At 46.6% G+C, this 21,807-nt stretch overlaps 1 protein-coding gene across 1 annotated transcript in view; it reads right to left on the reverse strand.

The window, feature by feature from the left end:
• Positions 1–21,807, reverse strand: part of LDLRAD3 (low density lipoprotein receptor class A domain containing 3) — a 256,902-nt gene that overhangs the window by 174,718 nt on the left and 60,377 nt on the right. Inside the window, exon 2 of the mRNA XM_027114993.1 lies at positions 4,924–5,070. Coding sequence (XP_026970794.1) covers positions 4,924–5,070 — 147 coding nt within the window. The remainder of the gene's footprint in view (positions 1–4,923; positions 5,071–21,807) is intronic.

Raw genomic sequence — 21,807 nt, forward strand, 5'->3', positions numbered from 1 at the left:
CCTCATCTGGAGATAATAACAGTCCCTTTCTCATAAGGCTCGTGACAATCCGTGAATTACTATAATGTAAAGTGCCTGGGACAGTGCAGCCCAGGAGAAGCTCAAGTAACGGCATGTCATTGCTCTTGCCATAATCAGGGCTTCCATGGAACTTGTATGCTTTTCTAAAACATATCCTTATTCCTTTATTATAACAAAAAGTTATTTGGCTAAAACGATCACTTAGGGCATTCTGCTAACCAAGAACAGAAATACACCCAGACTATCCCCAAAGGAGCCCCTACTCTCAAAACTCTAAGGTGGAAAATCTAATGACTCCACCCAATTGGAAATTTATTCTAGTCCATTAATAGATATTTCACAAGGTCGGAAATACAACTAGTCCATAGGGGGTTGGGGAAAACATTCAACCTCTTTAGATAACTTAAAATATGAAAATTAAAATATGTAACTGTTTTCAACTATTAAACGAACCAGAAAACCGATTTTTTAAAAAAGGTATTTCCCAATGCTGCCAAGACTAAAACAAAGCCAGACGTCTCACATGTTGCCCGTGAGCAAAAGCTGATGCAAACCAGTAGCAGAACAAGTGGGCAAGAGGCAGAAAAGGCTCCTGTCCTTCAACCTGGTCATGGCATTTCTGAGAATCGAGCTGAAGACCATTTCTCAAAACAGGGGGAAAGTCATATCTACCCTCATTTCACAACCGTAAGCACTATTTCTAACAGTGAAAAACTGGAAACAACATAAATACCAAATAATAAGTAAATAAACTATATTTATTCACCAAGTGAATGGGCCACTTAAGCGTTAAAAGTGATAGGGAAATATGGGGGAAAAAACATAGAAAAATGTTAATATGTTGAAATGTTACCTGGGAAAAAAATTAAAATATAAAATCATATACCTATGGTGATTACAACTGAGAAAAGCCTGAATGTAAACTTGTAAGATGCCCACAGTGGGTCTGGTAGCGTACAGACTCTATGTGGGATTCTGTTTTTCTCCTTCCCTGTTCCCCCGATTTTTACAACATAACATTTTATTACCTTTATAATAAAAAAGTTTCTTCCTGTCTCACGAAAATCTTTCCTCTGCCGTGGATACAGAATAGCTGCTCTCTGCCTCGTATCCCTCCAAGACACACTTCTCCAGGCCCTTCTCTCACCCTTCGGCAAGGGCAAGACTTCTCCTTGGTTAGGTGTATTCTTTTCTAAGTGCCAAAGCTGTGTCGTAGGGCTTTTGAGGCAATCACCTCTACCAAGTGAGAGTATCAGCCACCTTCTCTCTCCTTCCTGTAAGTACCAAGTTGTTCCAGAGAATCAGTGAAAGAGCTCTGTAACTTCTGAACGAGACACAGAAGGAGGCGGCACAAATTCTAAATGGACAACTCTCAGGGAGCCGTCGCAAGGATGGACCAGATGGTACCTACCCTGGAGACCTCAGCCCAGCCCAGCCTGGCTCTGGCTGAAACCATCCTGTATTTCTACCCTCCAGGCATGCATAAGTTCCTTAATCGACCCTAAACATTGTTTTTGTTTGTTTGTTTTATTCAACTCTCTCATTTTATTTATTTACTAAAAAAATTTTTTTAAATTTTTAACATCTTTATTGGAGTATAATTTTTTTACAATGGTGTGTTAGTTTCTGCTTTATAACAAAGTGAGTCAGCTATATATACATATATCCCCATATCTCCTCCCTCTTGTGTCTCCCTCCCACCCTCCCTATCCCACCCCTCTAGGTGGTCACAAAGTACCGAGCTGATCTCCCTGTGCTATGCGGCTGCTTCCCACTAGCTACCTATTTTACATTTGGTAGTGTATATATGTCCATGCCACTCTCTCACTTCGTCCCAGCTTACCCTTCCCCCTCCCCATGTCCTCAAGTCCATTCTCTACGTCTGTGTCTTTATTCCTGTCCTGCCCCTAGGTTCTTCAGAACCTTTTTTTTTTTTTTTAGATTCCATATATATGTGTTAGCATATGGTATTTGTTTTTCTCTTTCTGATTTACTTCACTCTGTATGATAGACTCTAGGTCCATCCACCTCACTACAAATAACTCAATTTCATTTCTTTTTATGGCTGAGTAATATTCCATTGTATACATGTGCCACATCTTTATCCATTTATCTGTCGATGGACACTTAGGTTGCTTCCATGTCCTGGCTATTGTACATAGAGCTGCAATGAACATTGTGGTACATGACTCTTTTTGAATTATGGTTTTCTCAGGGTATATGCCCAGTAGTGGGATTGCTGTCGACCCTAAACATTTTGATCAGCAGAAGTAAAAAAGCAAAAGAGACTCAAACACCCGACAAGAGGGGAATAATTAGGCTGCAGTGCATCTACTGGATGGAACAGTAGGTAACCTCACAAACACCAATTATCATTGCTACATGTATGGTAACGTGGCAAAGGGCCTCTACATTGAAGTAGAAAAAGCAGGTTACTCAATCACGCGTCCCCATGACAATGAATATACTTTGTGTGGACTGACCAATAACAGTTACCGTTTACAAGTCACTGACTATACCCAGGCATTGTGCTGTGTGCTTAACATGCATTAAAACGTCACAACAATGTCACTTAGAAGGCTGATTATTCTCATTTTGGAGAGGAGGGAATTGAGGCAGCAGAAGGTTAAGGAATTAATTCTCATTTAATCCTTCCAATGGCTAAGTTTTAGACCATTCTGGTAACTTTTCTAAGATCACACAGCGCTGGGGGAGAGGGATGGAAGGGAGGGCTGGGATTTGGACACAGTCCTTCTCCAGGGCTCAACCCGCAGGTCCTAGACTGAGAAGGGAATATGTAAGAAATCTGAAATGCAAGGAAACTTTGTCTTAGAAAAAGGACTTCTTTTCCTTCCCTCTGTTGTCTAAACTTTCTAGTGTTCTTCTGTTTTTAGAATTTAAAGACCAAAGGAGAAAAGAAGGGCAACAGAGGAAAGGTTTTTCGAATGCATGTGTTTATGTGTATGGTTTTTCAAATTATGTTTTGATCAAAAGACTAAATAAATGCCAATCAAGTCTCTACTACACTTGGGGGTGACAGGTCGGTAATGAGGAGAAAAAAATTAACGGAGAATAGCCAAGGCGAGCCTGTTCCAAACCAAACCAAACTGCGCCAGGCAGCTGCCCACACTATCTTTTCTTTTCTTTTCTTTTCTTTTAAAATTTCTCTTTCCACCAACTCTTCCCGTTTACGCATGAATTCTGAAATCATGGAACTGGACTGGCACAGGACACAGCTTGTCACAGAGAACTTTAATAATCACACAGTAGAAATTGACAAAGCTGGGGATGTAACTTAGGTCTCAACTTCCGATCCTGTATTCTGTCACAAACGTGTCCCGTTCTGAACATTCCCAGCTCAGCTAAAGACAATCTGCATTTACTGGAGTTCCAATACACACCATATTCCAAAAATGATCATTCCACACATTCAGAGTGTTTAATAATGCTCAGAACTGGACAGATTATAGGGTTCACGCATACTATCTCATTTGAAACTCAAATTACAAACATTCAATTTCTAGCAATTTTGAAGCCAGGCTAGAAACAGAAAAAGCTGCAATAGACATAATACTCTTTTTTAATTCTGCAAAAATAAAAATGCATTATGTATAATAGTCGATTCAGAAGAAATCACAAGCAACAAAGAAAATGAACTATTTCCCACAAAAAACATACCCTCAACCCAATCCCTCCCAAAACTTCTCTGAAGAGCGGGGGCAGGCAGCAGGGATACTGGACAGATCTCAGAGGGGCCAGTCTCAGAGGGAGTACATCACGAGGAAGAGGGGGCCTGGCTCCAGAGGGGGCCCCAAACCCAGAGCTCCTTCCTGCGCAACAACAAGCTGAGCCTCAAATCCCGGTAACAGCTATGTGAAAAGTTCAAATTATCATCTTCTCCTCATTTCCTCAGCTGGCTCCCAAAAAGACGGCAGATTCAGAGCCAGAACACATAGTTCTCCTGTGCGAGAGGCCCTGTGGCCTGGTGCCCAAAGCCCAGGAAACAGCCAAGAACCATCGTCCAGCTGTGTGGTCCCCAGGCACCGGACGACCCTGGGCCCAGGACTCCCGGTGTACTTCCTGCCGGCCAGCGTGCCGTGGCCCAGCTCCCTCTGCAGCACCAAACTTTGGCAAAGAAGAGAAACACACCTCTACGGGGCAGGGAGGATCGTTCCACTTCCTGGAGGCCCCTCAACTCACATCCCTGGTGCCTCCTTTCTCGCAGATTACCACTGACTCACATCTCACGCGGATTTTGGGTACAAAACGGGAAAGAGGCTGAAGAAGGAGGGGGTGGAGAGGATCAGAAAGAATCCCGGTCCTGGTGTTGCCCATTTGAAGATGTGTCCAGGTGTTGGCAAAGAAAAGGGCATTTGGAAGCAGATTACTACAAAGTCAGTACCAACTCCACGCTAGACACTTGACGTGATGCTAAAGCTTATTTCATCCTCAAGAATACTGCACAATGTAGAAGATGTGCAAGATGCTTACCAGCCTGGACCTTGGGGTCAGGCAGCCCTGGGTTCAAATCCAGGTCTGCTGCTCGCTGGTTAGAAGATACTGAAGCTACATAACCTCTGGGAGTCTCAGCATCCTCGCGTGCAAAGTGAAGGCAGTGAGAGTCTCCCAGCGGGAGGGTGAGTAGAGCCTGGTGGACAGGTCCTCTGCTCCCCCAAAGCTGTGGCTCCCACCCCACCAAGACCCCTGTTTCTGCACAGACCACGCTGCTCTGAGACAGAACTACAGGTGGAGAGGGCAGGACAGCCCTGCCCCCAGAGGCCCTGGCCCCGCTGTGGGCAGCACGCAGAGCGTGCAGGGCTGAGTCAGACCCAGAACTCCTCGCTGATGCCCCAGGACTGCCGCCACCCTCCTCCTGCCCCAGCAAAGGGCCAGGCCACTCACGGCACTCCTTCTCGTCACTCTTGTCGAAGCAGTCGGGCAGCCCATCGCACTGCCAGGCGCCGGGGATGCACCGCCCATTGCTGCACATGAAGTTGCCTGGAATGTTGCACTCGTTGGTGAAGTTGTTCCCGGGGAGCAGCTGGCTCTCTGTGGGAGACAGGGGACAGGGAGGTCAGACGGCGCCGCCAAGGCAGCAAGAACCCAGGACCGCACAACTCTTCTTCGACACGGATTGTGTATGTGTGACTTCTGGTGGGTGACGTTGCCTCTCTGGGACTCAGTTTTCTCATCTGTGAAAGGGACCCAGAATCTGCTCCACCCCCAGGGATTCTGCGAGGACTAAACGGAGAGCCCCAGGTAAAGCCCTTCGCTGGTGCTGGGCACACAACAGGGGTTCACGAACTTTTCTTCTTTCTCTGTCAAAAAGCCTGGTAGTAAAACCCACACGTTCTTTTCTGGCCATGGGCAGTGGCTACAAAGGAAGGTGCCAAGACAGAGGGAGCGCAGGCCTCCCAGTACCCAGGAGCAGGGACTGCAGACTCCGTCCAGACCTCAGACTCTGCGGCCCTATATCACAGAATCCTTGCACTTGGGCCAAGTCAGCGGGAATACGGGGACATCATTTCACTTTAGGAAACAGGAATCACCCACAAAAACCAACCTGCCTGGGGTCACACGGGGAGCAAAGGCCAGACCAAAACTTCAACACAGGCCTTTTAACCCTAAGAGAGTCCCAAGGCCCCTGGGCTGCTTGCCAAGCGTTTCAGGAGATTTAGCACCGAGCCCCAAGGTTTAGATTCGACTCCGCTGAACACAGGCACAGAATGCCAAGGCCCTCACCCAAAAGTGCGAACTCCTGGGCTGGAAAGCAAACAGGGAAGGCCAAGGAGAGCTAAATGCATCCACCAGTGGACCCCGGGGGCAGACTGTCAAGGGAGCCAGAACTGGATCAATCTGATCCGTCTGAGCTGCTGTGATCAACGGCTGGGAGATCAGGAGCCATCAGGAAATGAAAGTCTTAGAGGAAAAGGAGAAATAAAAGACCGGTCCCTCCAGGGCTCCCTCCTGAGTTTTCAATAAGCATTTATTGAACATTTATGACCAGACACTTCTGCTAAGTGTTAAAGATGCATAGATGAAAGCTAGTGCTCTTCCCTCCGGGCTGGAAAGGCACAAGGGTATACTAACAATTTTAGTGCCCTGTACTAAGAGGGATGTCCAGACCTGCCTGGGGGCAGCAGGAGGGAGGGCAGGGCCCACGATGCCCCTCCACAAGCTTTGCCAAGAGAAGCATCTCATGCCAGACCCCTGACATCACACCTTCTTTCATGCCACTATCCTTTACATGTGCTGTAATTTTTACCTGGAATGCCCTTCAACTCATGGGGTCTCCTGGAAATCCCGACACACCCATTAGCATACAACTTCTGTGTTACTCTGCCTCTGAAGTCTTCCCCAAGGAGAAATGGGCAGTCACCCTGTTGTGTGCCTAAAGTTCTACTGGGGTTACACTAAAAACATTTTACAGCTGGAACGAGTGGGCAAAAAATTGGAAAAGACAGAGCCAGAGGCAAGCGGTACCACATCAGCCCAGGTGCCATGGCTATTCCTTATAGACCATCTGCCCCACTGCACTGAATTTATACTGTACATGAACACCCTACTGAAAATGAGCTTGTGTAATTCACTGAAGAATTCTAGAAGAGCAGCTACAGCGAGGGGCCTCATCCTGCCCTAAAAACCTGCACTGGGTTCCTCAAATTCTTCCTTGTCCCCTCCTCACTCAATCACCCCCTACGATGGCCAGTCACCAAGTCCTGCATGCTAGTCTCCGCTGCCACAGCCACGACTGCAGCCCAGATCACCACCATCTCTTACCAGGATCACTGCCACAAGTGACCCCAGACTCCCCTCGAGTCTATCTCAGAGGGACCTTTCTAAAGAGCAGATCAATCATGACACTTCTTGGCTTTAAAAAGCCACTGAATGGCTCCCCAGTGCTCTTAAGATAAAGTCAGAATTCAAGGCACTAAAGAAAGGTCACGGGAAAGAGGTGGCATTTGCAGTGGACGTTGATAGACAAAGAGATGAAACGTAAGGACCTGTCACATCTACAGAAAGATGGCAAAGACCAGAGCAGGCAGGCTCAGCACAGGCCACGATGGGTATGGAATAAAAAAACACAGAGCTCTGATAGTTAGGAATTGCGAGAAGACTGTGCCCCTATTTCCCCAATGCTACACCAAGGTCAGGTATCACTAATCACAGTGGACTCTGACCACTGAGCCCACTGTCGATATCAGAATCCCTCTCAAGGCTCGACTTGAGGAAGCCACCACCAACCCTGAGATGGTCGTGAGGCCAATTCCCCACCTCCGGGCAGAGTTGCAAGATGCCAGAGTGGGTCTCGTAGGAGAGGAGTCTGGAAGGACAGCCTGGAGGTGGATCTCAGCCAGACACACAATACATAACACTGAAAACCTACACGTGCCAGCTGTTTCCTAACAACTGCTCTGGGCTCCCCCCGGCCAGCAGGGAACTCTTCAGGGCTCCAGAACGTAACTGCCATTCTGATGTGTTCGGAAGTCACTTACACTTGGTTGTGCAGAACTAGCTCCTCGAAGGCAAGCCCCCTGGAAGAGTCGCCGAAACTGTGAGACCTTGTTCTGATAAACAGATTTCTGGGGCAAGAAAACTGTCCAGACGAGATCCCAAAGTGCTTGCTCTGGGAGTCAAGAGGCTGGCGGCACGGGGACTTGATAAATGAGAGGGTGCGATGCCGAGACTAAACGCCACGTGGGTTGGACACAGGTGGTCCTGCAGCCACGGGGCTCCCAGTGCCCTACCGGCAGGACCTCGGATCCCCAGGGCCGGGTGAATGATAACTCAGAGGGGCAGTCTGTGCACGTCGGAGCAACTCCATCACCCACACAGGGGGCGCAGGGCCTTGTGCTTTAGGGAAGTGACAGTATCAGCAGGCTCGAGAGTATGAGGAGAAACCAAGGCAAAGAGAGGTTAAATCATGTTGACTCTGTCTTCAAAGATCTTCCTCAAACCCATCCAAGGTGCCTCACTAAACTGACACCATCCAATCCAAGCCACCGAGACCTCGTGCCCTCTTTAAACCAATGGCTCTTAACGGGGGACAAGTTTGGCCCCCAGAGGACATATGGCAGTGTCTGGAGACATTTTCGGTTGTGGCCTCTTCTGAGTAGAGGCCAGGAATGCACACCTGCGATGCACGGGGCAGACCCTCACAACAGAGAACCACCCAGCCCGAAAAGTCAAGAGTGCTGACGTGAGAAATCCTGGCTGAAACCAACCTTCCCCCTTTCACTTCTCACTCCCACCAGTTTCTTCTCCTCATAGCAGAGGGAGGTTTTAAATGCTGCTGATGGCTCATCGGTGCCCCTATAATAAATCTAAAACTGTTGCCATGGTTTACAAAGCCAGGCATGATCAGGCCCCGCCTACCTCTACAATCTCATTCCAACCATTTCTTCCAACACCAATGTCCGCCCTGCCGTGGTCCTCTGCACACACTGTTCACTCACCCCAATTCTTCCATGCACGTTCCACCTGCTGTTATGCGCTGAATTGTGTGCCCCCAGAATTCATATGTTGAGGTCCTAACCCCTGTACCTCAGCATGTGACTATATTGGGAGCTAGGGCTTTTAAAGTGTTGATTAAGTTAAAATGAGGCCATTAGCATGGGCCCTAATCCAATCTGATTGGTGTCCTTATAAAAAGAGATTAGGACACACACACACACAGGGAAGATCACGTGAAAACTCAAGGAGATGGCAGCAATCTACAAGCCAAGGAGACAGGCCTCAAAAGAAACAAACCCTGCACACTTTGACCTCAGACTTCTAGCCTCCAGAATCATGAGAAAATAAATGTCTATTGTTGAAGCCACTCACTCTGTGGTACCTTGTCACGGCAGCTCCAGCAAACTGGTACATCTGGCTAATCTCATTTGTCCTCTGACCTCAGCTTTACATCACTGACTCTGAGATTCCTTCACCCGATCTAAAGCTGATCCCTGTTTTCTGCTCTGGTCGTGTCCTGTGTTTTCCTTCACCCCAAATGTGCTCACCAATGAATCTGTACTCTCTCCCCACCAGATTGCACGACCCCAAAGGCCGAAGGGCATTGCTTCGTTTTGCTCTCCATCCTGGGCATCCTGCACTCAGTAGGTTCTCAGTAAATATCTGTGGTCATTCTCAGAAGAAAACCAAGTGTTCAGTTACTGATTTATCCCCCATCCCTCACACTCCTCCTTAGAAAGTTCCATCTACCCCCTGCGTCATCCCCCGGAAGGTGAGTGGGATCTTACATATATAGTTAAAAATAAGGGACACAGGGGTGTCTGGATTTGTGCAAGTAAATTACTACCCCGTCTGCTTTAAAAGAGGTTAGAAATCTTTTCAGCCGGACAGCAGGACTTTCTAGTAGCTGAAATGTTTATCCCATCTCAGTGTCTTGGGACACATTTAGAATGCAAAAAAGACAAGCATTAGCACGAAGTTGGCTAGCTGGGGTTTCTCCTTCTCCTTTTTCTTTTTTCATTAGGCTGAAAAATGAAAAAAGAGTTGCCCATTTTCACTGCAGCAGCACATCACTTACTTAAAATAACTACGCCATCTGCACCAAGACTGAAAAAAAAATTCCAAGTCCTCCCCCATTGGGCAAAAGCAAAGAACCTGCTGCTGCGGCTTCTTCCAAAATTTCTGGCACCCACAAATTTCTACTTGATGAGGGGGCACTGCAAAAACTCAAGACAGCTGCTGCATTCTGCTCCTTCTGGAACATGCAGTGAGCAATGCTGACTTTTCCAGCTGAGAAATGGGAATCGTCTTCCACCGGCTGGAGCCCTCCACAGGCTTTGCTCTCCCTCTGCCGACCTCCTCCCGCTAAGGTCACGCCTTACCGCGATGCGAGATGGACTTGGCATCTGCAGACTATCAACAGGCCCTGCTTTCAGATTTCTGCCCGGTCACCTTCGTTTTCATCTTTCGCTTCCTGATCATCTGGTCGGCAGGCTCGATGACAACAAAGCAAGACACAGACACATATATGTACAGACACACGCACAGCTTAGCGTTCCAATTCGCAGATCTCAACTAGATCGTCCCTCAAACCTCCCTGGAGAATTAACACACCTCTTCCCCCTGCCTGGAACATGACACCAACAGACGTAGTGTTTTGAGGCCACTGAAGACAAGCGTCCGTTTTCCCTTTGACTCGCTCCTTCAAATACACACGTACAGTCCATGCATGGGCACACGAAAGCACCAAGCGAGCAGGTCTGTCGTGATTCGTTCCTAAACTATCCTGGAAAAATCCCCGAAGGTCCCTTCGACTCCAGACTGCTCCTCGTGGTGGCATCGGTGTTGGGTGGAACCGCAGACATCTGTCCTGAGCACTTCCCAGAGCCATTTGGTTCTCATCAAACTAGCTGCTTCCCACCAGAGCTCGGCCACAGGGAGCATCCTGGCTGTCACCAGGGAGGGCAGTCTCGCGTGGATATCTGAGCCTGGAGTGAGGATGGGCCTCGGTCTCCAAGCACGTAAGCTGAGCCAGGTCTCCAGCTCTGTCGAGACTCTGCACAGTGCCCTGCCCGCCCTGTTAGCTCATTCCAGGAGCCCCGGTCTCTGTGTACCCACCTGCAAGGAAGATACGCGGCCCAGGGACAGAGGTGAGAAGTTATAAAATGACTCATGGATTCAGCCCAGGAATGCTGACCCTTGGCACCCACAGATTTCATATTTACACATACAGTGTATTATATTTACACTGACCCTGAAGATCGCGTGTAACTTTCCTGCAGGAACACTTTATGGATGGAGTGAGTCACCTTGACAGTGAGTGAGCCTAGCTGTCCGACCCACATCTGCACTTCACACGGCTTCCCCTTTGCCTCTCCCATGCAATGCACAGCAGCAGCCACTACAAAATGACAAATGCTTTGTTTCCTTCTTAAAACGAGTTAGCAAAGAAAGCCAACGGCTAGTATTAATGAGGCAAGCAAAGGGAAAGCGAAGAGGTCTAGGAAAAGGACAGTTCTTCACCAGGAAGCAGCTCTATAAATTACTTTCGTACTGTATTTATAGCCTCATTAAGGGCCCAAAGCTGTCCCTTCCATTTTTTAGGTATGCTTCATTAGGAAAGTTATGTCCAGGCGGCATTAACATCATGGGGATTGGCAGAGCTGTCAGGATGCAACCCTTGCAAGGTCCAAGGTCCACAGCTCAGGGGCTGGACAGCAACGCTGGGGGATGCTGTTCCTCAGGACACTGATTCTCAAAGGTGAGCTCTGAGCCCCACCCCACCCTGGTCCCCAACTCTCCTACATTCCCTTTAACAGCCCTTAAGGAGTTGATTATTGACTTCTCACTAGGGAAAATCTAACATCTACTGAAGCTCCTAATACCTGGTAGGATTTTAACATCCGTTCTCTTTCTCTGCCTTCACAATAGCCCTCTGAAATAGGCACCACGCCCATTCTGCAGACCAGAAAACTGAGACTGAAGACGTCACACAGCTAGAACAGGGGTCTGCCAACGTTTTAGGCCAGATGGTAAATATTCTAGGCTGTGCAGGACAGGAGGCCAAATTAAAGATATTATACCAGTACTTACATAATAGGAGAGAAAACAATATTCCACACAATTTTTATTGATGAAATTCAAAATACAACCATCATAATTGAGAACAATTTTCTGTAGCACGGGTCTACTAATGAAAAGAACAGAATTCTTTTTCGGGGAAGGGGGCAGGTGATTGAGATTCAAAGTTAGTGTCCCCTATCATCAAAATCTATTGCAAATGTTTAATTTTTTTTCAACCATTTAAAAAACGTAGAAACCATTCTTAGCTCAGGGGCTGTGGTGGGCTGGCTTTGGCCCCTGGGCCACAGTTTGCAGACTCCTAAGTGAGAAGAGGGTAGGTCTGCCTGAAATAACAAAATAGCAGAGGCGCCCAACCCAAAAGGCCTTCCTCTCGGCGCCATCACACCTACCACACTCTGAAATGACCCCTATGGTTCAGTGGCTGCTCCCCCACCACAAAGGCAGGGGCCTCTGCTGCCCTGTGTCCCCGCCAGTGCCAGGCACCGAGGAGACACTCAGGAAGTGCTTGTTGACTGCATGAGTGACGGCTCCTAAGGACCCTTCCGGTTCTGACACGCTCAGGTTCTGTGAATTTACCCAAAGCCTACCTGAACCTATTTGTACTTCTGTGCAAAAGACAATGAACAGATGAGATGAGTTCTGTAAAACACTCCGGAGCTCCTAGGAGGGAAGGAAGAGAAGCAAAGAACTTTTCTGGACGAACTTTTTACAGGCGTTCTCTTTTAACACATGCCGTGTCTTCACCAAGGGTGACCCGCATGGCAGGCCAGGGTGAGAACTTGGCCCCATGTGCCTTCTGTCATTTCAGCTTCAATCGACAGCAGCAGCAGGAAGTAAGAATCAGGCAGTGAAGATAAACTGAAAGACGAGAGAGGGGACAACTTTATAACCAATTTATGAGGCTTGCAGATAAGCCAGGCTTCAGAGAAGACCAATCAACTCTGCACTTCAGCACCTCTCAGAAACAGCCAAAGGGTCAAGAAGAGGGGGATTCAGCTCTGACCCCAAGTTCAGCCCAGCCTCATCTGCCCCAGGATGGCTGCAACCATTCCTACAGTCACTGGAAATGGTTCTGCAGCCTATACTCTGCTCTGCACAGATACACCCAAGGCAAGTGTAGAAAACGCCAAAGCAAACCAAGAAATAAGGCCAGAAAAGCAAAATGAGCTTCATTTAAGTCCCAAGGCATATTTTGACAAGCTCAGGGTAAGGAAGGATTTCTAAAAGAAGACTCAAAAAAAGCACAGGCCATAAAGAGTGATAAACATGACCGCATTGAAATGTAAAACTTCCAGTCCTCAAAAGGTACTTTAAACAAATGTAAAAGATAAGCAACTAACTAGAAATGGTGTCTGCCACACATGTAACCCAGAAAGATCCATATTCAGGATTTTCTTACAAGACCATATACGAAAACATAGGCCACCCAATAGAAAACCCGGTCAGAGTATAGGCATGAACAGGTATGCTGACGGATGAGCAAACAAGTGAATGCTTCAGACGGACTCAACCTCACTTGTACTCAGAGAATGATTAACGAAACAAGGGAGTTCTCTTTCACACCCACCAGACTTGCAAAAATTTGAAGTCTGATATTCTCACGTGGCAGGGGTACAATATGATCTCCCAGGCTACACGTGTGGAGCAACTCAGAAGAGCAACCTGACAACTCCCGGTGAGGTGCAAGGCGCACCAGGGCTTTCACCCAGCTGATCCCCTTCTGGTACATACCCCAGGCCTGGGGGCAAGCGTGTGCAGGACAATAGCAAGGGAATCTCCACCGTGGCACTGCTGTAATACAAAAGTGCAAGACACACCAAATGGTCACCAAAAGGGGAACGGATGAAAACTCGGGTCCATTCACAACAATGGAATACTACCCAGGGCTGCAATTTAATGAAGTGGAGGGGCACGAATCACCATGGATCAATCTGAGAAACTAATGCTTAGTGAAAAAGGCAAGCGGCAGACTAGCACTTACATTGATCTTGGGAAATATACTACTCTAATGGATACAGCCAGATGTGAAGGTAGTTTTGAAAATGTGCAAGAAAAGAAAATATCAAAATCAGGATAGTGGTTACCCTCTGTCAAATGGAATCAGAGGCACCCGATGAATTCCAGCTGTAAGAGTTCTTCCTTTCAACCAACCTGAAGCAAGTATGACAAAATATTAGAATTCAACGGAGCTGGGCGGAAAGCGCACAGACTTTCTTCGCATTATTCTTGGTACTTTTTCCCACCCTTTAAAAGATGTTTCACTAATAAAATTTGTTATAAAGAACAAATATCATGCTAATATTTGAGAAAAGTCTATGAAAGACATGTGGAACCATTCATCACTAATGTTCTAGCATCAAAAACGCCATCAACTATAAAAGGAGGAGAGATAAAAGGGGGCAAGTGTTCACACTGAGAAAAAAAATGCAAGGACATCCCTCTGCGAGATTCGGTTTATTAGGAACTCTTTTCATTTTCTGAAAGGCAGTGACAGTTGCAAGGCAGAAGCGGATTGTGGAGGAAAAAAATAAACACATCTCATAAGATAGATTTACCCACCCAACTTACCAAGCCATGACATTCCAAAAACAAAAATAGCAAGGCCCAGCCAGAAGGTCAGATATTTTTTAAATACTAACTCCCTTGAGATGTCAGGGTGGGAGAAAGTCACAGGAAAGCTTTCTGTCTCAGAATAGTCCATGCCATCTGCCTCTTCACCCCACCCTCCAATATGGGGCTGCAGGGGGCTGAGCAAACGGGGGCTGAGCAAACGGGGGCTGAGCTGGGGCACCCAAGGCTGTGATTAGGCACATCCCATCACAATCGCCAAATGCCGGATTCTCTTATCACTGTAATTAGCTGTGTGACTTCAGACAGGTGAGTCACCCTCTCTGAGCTTGAATTTTCCACTTGTGAAACCAGGGTGACCCCACCTCCCTGTCAGGGTTGCTGAGGGATAGAGGGATATGATATATACATATATATATATATATATATATATATATATATATATATGTAAAATAGAGGGATATATATTTTATATATATATATATATATATATATAAAATAAAGGGATAAAGTAAATGTAACAAAGTAGGTGGCATATACTGGAAGTTCAATAAACAGTACTAGATTGTTACTCCTTCCTTCCCTCCACAATCTCCCTGCCTCTCCTCTTAGAGCTGGTACTGTAGTGGTAACTCAGACAAGGTTGGGTCCCTTTTCTCCCTCTGCCTCCCTAGAAAGGCCACAGCCCGGGCAAGGTGGGGCTGGTTGGCTGGCTGAGACCAGTGGTCACTTAGGTCCAAAAAAGCAGACTTTGCAGATAGTCACCAGGTTTGAAGAGCATAGTTAAGGTCACAGTGTGACCCTGGCTGTGTGTCTTCTAACACATGACAGTCTCAGTTCCATTATTCCTAAGAAATAATTAACCTTCCTTTTAATCATTCCTAAGGCTCTTTAATGGCAGCCAAACTATAACCATGAACCAACCTTTCCAAACCACGTGGTCATGAAGCAACTCAAAAGAGAAAGGCACATGGGATTCACCGTTGGGATCTGGGGACGTGGCTCCATCTCCCTGGACCTCAGTTTCCCAGGTGTAAAATAAGGCAGGAATAGATGATATCCAAGTTCCTTTCCAGCTCTTGACCGCTCATTCTTGTTTCTGTGGACACATCCCCGGTCTCCACGGCAGGCAAACACCCGCCATCTGCCTGTCCTAGATACGTTCTCCAACATTTAAAAATAAAATCCAGCATTCACCCAGAGCTCCTCCTCTGAAGAGCTAAACACATCCCCACAAGGCAGGTACTGAAGGCAGTTCCTCCTTTTTAAACACAAGGAGACTAAGACCCAGAGGCCAGCCAGCCTCTCGAAGGGCAGGGCTGGAACTGGCCAGAGAACCCAGGTTCCAGCCCCTGGAGGAGACTCGACTCTTGCCTCCGCACTTTAGAACTCCAACCTCCTGCGCCATCCATGCAGAGATGGCTGGTCCCACACCCTCCCTGCCCAAGGAGAAAATAATCTCTGAAGGGCCACACATCAGACCTGCAGCCCATTCCCTATGAAGTCAAGGGCTCTCTGGTTCCCTCCGATGATCTACAATTTTCTATCACGTCTCAGCAAATGAACGACTGTCTGGCTTATCGCTTAGGAGAGGAACTCTGCCAGGGAAATCAAAAACGCCAGCTTGTTACCGCCGACCAAGGGAGGAATACATATTAACTGGTGCGTCTTTTTAAATTTTCTTAAGTAGCTTAATCCATTAAACCAGTCCGTCCTGCTTCTACAATCTGCTCACGCGAGCACCCTTCCTCGGTGCTCAGCGTGCCGCCAGGCCCTCCATCAGGAGGAAATAGCTGACTTCTTGAGCAAATGATGTTTGTACATCTAGCAAGTGCCAGAATTAAGCAGTATTTACTGCTGGAGTCCCCGCTTCAGTCTGCATGTCTGAATGAGCGCTGATTTCAGGGTGAGCAACTCACCTTTGCAAGAGATTTGTCGGATTTGGTAACTACAAGTGCTGAAAAGGTACAGGCGAACCTGTTTGGATTCTCCAGCTTGTGAAAGGTAGTTTATGATGGTCCAGAAAACAAAGAGAATTAAAACTGAAAGAGGGATCCCTGAGCTGGTATCATTGAGGTCAGCCCCGAAGCCCACAAGCTCTGAATTCCAATTCCACTCCCCCCAAGCTCGGGGGATGGCTTAAGCCCTCCGTGCCTCAGTTTCCTCATCTACAAAGTGGAGATGGACCAAACATAAGCTTGATAAGCTCCCTGGGGTGATCAAAGAGCTGTTTTGTCCATCTTGGTATTGGACTCACATCGTCCCAGATCTGAAAATATTTCAACTCTCATTGTGTATCACTTGTATCAGATAGCCTCTTACAGAAAAAATACATATCCTAAAAATTCAGTGGAAGCTCCTGGGATTTTCATACATTTTATGACAGCACGCAGAAAGAGGCCATACGTTAGCCAGAGTTCATTTGTTAAAGGTATTATTATTCACTATTAAAGAATGACTATTATACAAAGACTAGATGTAATTTAGGCACAGAATATGTCATTACACAAGGCATATCATTATAATGTAGTTACATGATTATTAATTAGAGAAAAGGTGATCTCAAGTGTAAGAGGATCCACCTTAAACTGAACAGGATAGATTCCTACCAGGGAAATGAGAGATTGGGAGACAGGAGCTGCCCATTAAGAAACGATGTTTTGGTAACCTGAAGATGCCCTACCACGTGGCTCCAGTGCAGGTTAGTCCAGCGCTCTGCCAACGGGAGCAGCTCAGCACCAAGACACCGGAAAGAAGTCAAAGGCTTGGTGAACGCCGACACCATGATTAACCTTTCAACAGGTTCAGCCCCTACGGTCTGCATGGTCTTCAGTCCTCTGACACCCAGCTGGTTCCTGCCCCCTTTGCTTTCCTGGATCTGTTCTCACAAAGGCACCAATGGCCTCCCAAGCCTCCCAACTGCTGAATCCACAAGTTCTTTATTTATTTATTTATTTATTTTATTGAAGTATAGTTGGTTTACAATGTTGTGTTAGTTTTTGGTGTACAGCAAAGAGATTCAGTTGTGTGTGTTTGTATACATCTATCTATCTATATATATATATTCTTTTTTATATTCTTTTCCATTATGTTTTATTATAGCATATTGACCATATCAATAGTTCCCTGTGCTATACAATAGGACCTTGCTGTTTATCCATTCTATATATAATAGTTTGCATCTGCTAATCCCATACTCCCAATCCAACCCTCCCCTGTCCCCCTTCCCCACTTGGCAACCACAATTATGTTCTCTATGTCTATGAATCTGTTTCTGTTTCATAGATAAGTTCACATTTGCATCATATTTTTTAAAATTTTTGCCGCACCCTGTCGCATGTGGGATCTTAGTTCCCTGACAAGGGACTGAACCCACACGCCCTACATTGGAAGGTGGAGTCTTAACCACTGGACCGCCAGGAAAGTCCCTGCATCATAGTTTAGATTCCATATGATAAGTGCTTTCATATGGTATTTGTCTTTCTCGTTCTGACTTACTTTGCTTAGTAAGATAATCTCTAGGTCCATCTATGTAGCTGCAAATGGTATTATTTCATTCTTTTTTATGGCTAAGTAATATTCCATTGTGAATATGTACCACATCTTCTTTATCCATTCATCTGTCGATGAACATTTAGGTTGTTTTCACGTCTTGGCTATTGTGAGTAGTGCTGCTCTGAACATAAGTGTTCAGGGATCTTTTCGAATTATATATAGTTCTATCCAGATATATGTCCAGGAGTGGGACTGCTGGATCATGTGGCCACTTTATTTTTAGTTTTTGAGGAATCTCCATACGGTTCTCCATAGCAGCTGCACCAATTTACATTCCCACGCACCGCGTAGAAGGGTTCCCCTTTCTCCACACCCTCTCCAGCACGTTATTCAAAAGGTATTTGCAGTCTTTACCTTGCACATAACTCAGCTGCAAGGGACCAACTCCAACTGGATGGCTCCTTCCTCCTGAAACTCCATTCCCTCGGCCTCCCTGATACCACATTCTCCTGTTCGCCCACCTTCCCCACACACCTGGCTCCCTACCATTCCTCCTCCATCAGCTCGGAGGCTCCTCTCCCTCCGCCCACCCCTCCTCTACCTCCGGAGCTGTGTCTCCCGCTGCTTGAGTGACAGAGTCATCTTCCCTGGAAAAGCTGTCTCGTCTGCCATGAGGGTCAACCTCCAACTCAGCTCTCTTCCCTTCAACTCCATCCTCCATCTACAACTGCATACGTCCATCCCCTACTGCCCAAGACACTTTCATCCCAGACACAAACTCGACACACTCAGAATAGAACTTTGGATTTTTTCTTCTAAACCTGTCCCTCCTGCATCACTCAGTACTTCCGTTGGTAGAATGGCCAACCATGTTTCCCCCTCACCTCCACCCACATCAATCAACCAGTGCAAAACATTTTCCACTTCCATCTTTCCTCGATATCCCTGCCACTCACAACCCTAGTTCAAATCCTTCTCTCTTGCCTTTATGGCTTCATATTAATGGCTTCCTCGCTGGCTTTCCGAGATCCAGTCTTGACCTCTAAAAGGCATCTTTCACATAACTGTAGAGAAAATCTGACCACATCCCTCACTGTTTAAAATCCTCCCACAGCCCCATCCCACGAAGGGTAAGGCAATTGTCCTGGGGTCAGCACAGGAGGCCTGCGTGTCCTGGCCAGCCCACCTCTCCTGCAGTTCCTCCCTAATGTATAGGTCACTTTACAAGCTCCCCCACTGGAACTCACAACATAACTTACGCAAACCTCTATCTCTTCCCTTATCACAATGCTCCACTGTTTGTGTGCCTGTCTTCCCCACAAAACCCCACGAGCAACTTTACACCAAGGGAGGGAAAGTGTCCTAATGTAGCCCAGAGCCAAGGACAGAATGTTGAAATGGAGGGAGGGTGGGAGGCATGAAATATGCGGGTGGATGGAATTATGGATGGTTGCTTCTTTGTGCTATAATATTCTGAAAAGCCTTTCACCCGACATTTTGTGGATTATTCCTGCAAGTTAAAATTATTCCTCATTTGTGTGGACAGTCCACATTTGTATGCAGCCTAAGATCTACAGAATGAAGACATGTTTCTTCATGCTCAGAGAGTAATTTCACCTCAACTTGATTATTGGAAAAATGGGGGTGGGGGAGCAGGACCCCCAAATATTTTTATTCACGTCATTATTATTATTCTCCTTCCTGAGAAATCTGGGATTTTCTACAAAGCCATCTTCACTTCTGGATTTGCTTGAACTTAAACCAATAATTCTTCATGACTCAGAGTAAAAATTCAAAGGTAACCCAATACTTTAGACCGTAACCTCGGCAGGTAAGAGCTGGCCTCCAGAACTCCTGGGCACAAGCACTCTCTCTAGGGCATGGGCTGTCAGCAACAACTGACACAGCTGCCTGGGAGACAAAGCCAACATTCTGTGATGACCCATTCTCTCAGAGCCAGCTCCCAAGAAACCAAGGTTGGGCCCATGTTCCTGGGGGAGAAGAACCAGGCCCAGGTGCATCTAGTCGCTGGTAACAGCCCTAAGAGGCAAGCCCCCTCTGTTTCTGCTCTGCACTAGGTTGCAGGCAGCCTCAGGCAAGCCTTTGGGCTTCCATCCACAAGGAGGTTGATTCTCCCCTCCATGCAATGAATCCCAAGCCATCAGCACCCCACACACTCGGCCTTTGTTTGTTTCTTTCCGTAACCAGGGAGTAGTGACAGCTGCACCAAAGACGGTGGCATTTGGGGCTGGAACTCTCAACAGGCAGAGCAGCAAGCCCTCCCCTAATGGAGGCATTGAGAGTGGCCTGGAGGAATGTAGGGGTCTAAGGTGTTCTGTCAAGGGTCTGCCTGTCATCAATGGCTACGGGAACACTGGGACCCAGGCCCCTAGCTACCTCCATCCCTGGCAGCCCTGGCCTCCTTGGAACAAACAGCCCAGTGTGTTTACCAGTATGGAAGGTGGCAAACCTCCACGGGCTCTGGACGCGGAGGGAAGAACACTGGCTCCACGTGAACCTGCCAAGAGAGTTTAGGAAGCAGCGCTGATCTAGGAAACGCCAGCAGAATGAAGAAACACAATGAACCAGAACTGCCAACACGGCTCAAGAGACACTCCCTGCCTCTTCTCTTGTGGATCACGTGCCTTTATGCTGAAGACACGAGAGACCACGGTCTTTAAACGAGGCGAGGGATTCAGCTTCTCATTGAACACCCACAGTAATCGGCTCTGACAGGCACCAGCCCCCGCCTGGCACGGCTCCCTTTCCAGGGCACATCACCACCCACCCCAGGCTGCACCAATGATAATGCATTTACAGACAGCCGGGACTCTCCAGCCAAGAGGAGAATTTGCACCTAATTAAATAAAAACAAAACAGAAAACCAAAGCCTTTAACCAGGCAAAGAGAAGATGGAATACTCGATCTTTTGTGGCGCTTTATAGCCAGGAACGCCAATCAAGATGATTTTTTTTGTCTAAATGTTATCTTTCAAAACTATCCTCTCCGTCCCTATTCGCAAAGAACTCCTTAAAAGTCAGTAAGAAACCAAGAGAAAAATGGAGAAAGGATAGAAACAAGCACGTCACAAAAAATGCAGATGGCTAGTAGACAAAAAGATTACAACCTCACTGGTAGTTACACAAACGCAAGTGGAAATGCCATTTTTAAAAACAATCCGATCAGCGGAAGTTAACAAGATGGATATGAGAGCTGGCATGGATGTGGGGACACTGGCACTCTGATACTACTGGTGAGAGCATACATTGGTACAAGCTGTCTGGGGCCATTGGGCACTGCCCAACACTATTTATCATGAGCTTACCTTTGGACTCACCGATTCCATTTCTAGGAATCTATCCTTAGGAATATATAAATTCCTAGAGAAGCATGCAGAAAGGCTTTTTTTCCCTTTACATCATTATTTGTAAAAGCTCAAAACTTAAAAGAACTTAAACATCTACCAAGAGGGAGATGGCTAATTATGATATGTTATAGCCATCTAGAACACTGCAGCCTTTAAAAAAAATCCCAGGATCCAGAATGTACTGACACGGAAGAATAACTACAATACAGGCAGAGGGGAGAGAGCAAGGTGCAGAACAGTATGTAGAACAGAACCCATTTTTTGTTTCTCTCTAGAGATGTATGTGATAATATATAACCCCTGTACTCACATTTACATCCGCAAGGTCTTGGAACAGACGCTCTGAGGGAAGAAATTGAGGTCCTTTAAAAATATGGGTTATATTTTCTACTGGCATCTTTTCTTCAAAATGAAGTTCTTAAAATATCGCCAGAGTAAATATGTCTGGAGAACTTATAAGAGTAACCACGATGATCTGGGGGAGGAACTGCAGAGCACTGCTCATTATCAAAACACACACACACACACACACACACACACACACACACACACACTGGCTCCTTTAACTTGAAGAAGCAAAGCCCAAAAGAAAAGGTCATCTATTCATGAATTTACAAAATATTAAAAAAAGACAAAGCATGCCTTAAAACTTAAGAGAAACGAGTTTGGGTAAGAATACTTTTACATAGTTATGCAACTGATAGCCCCAACTGTTGGCCCAAACTAAAAGTTAAAAACTAAAATAAAATGTTAAAACTGAATAGGGAATCATCTGGAAAAGCGTGTGGATGGCTGCTTCCCAACGAGTCATTCTGGAA

The sequence above is a fragment of the Aethalodelphis obliquidens genome, unplaced genomic scaffold (genome assembly GCF_003676395.1).
Source record: "Aethalodelphis obliquidens isolate GAN/ISIS:26980383/991018 unplaced genomic scaffold, ASM367639v1 scaffold14, whole genome shotgun sequence".
In the NCBI taxonomy this organism is placed as follows: Eukaryota; Metazoa; Chordata; class Mammalia; order Artiodactyla; family Delphinidae; genus Aethalodelphis; species Aethalodelphis obliquidens.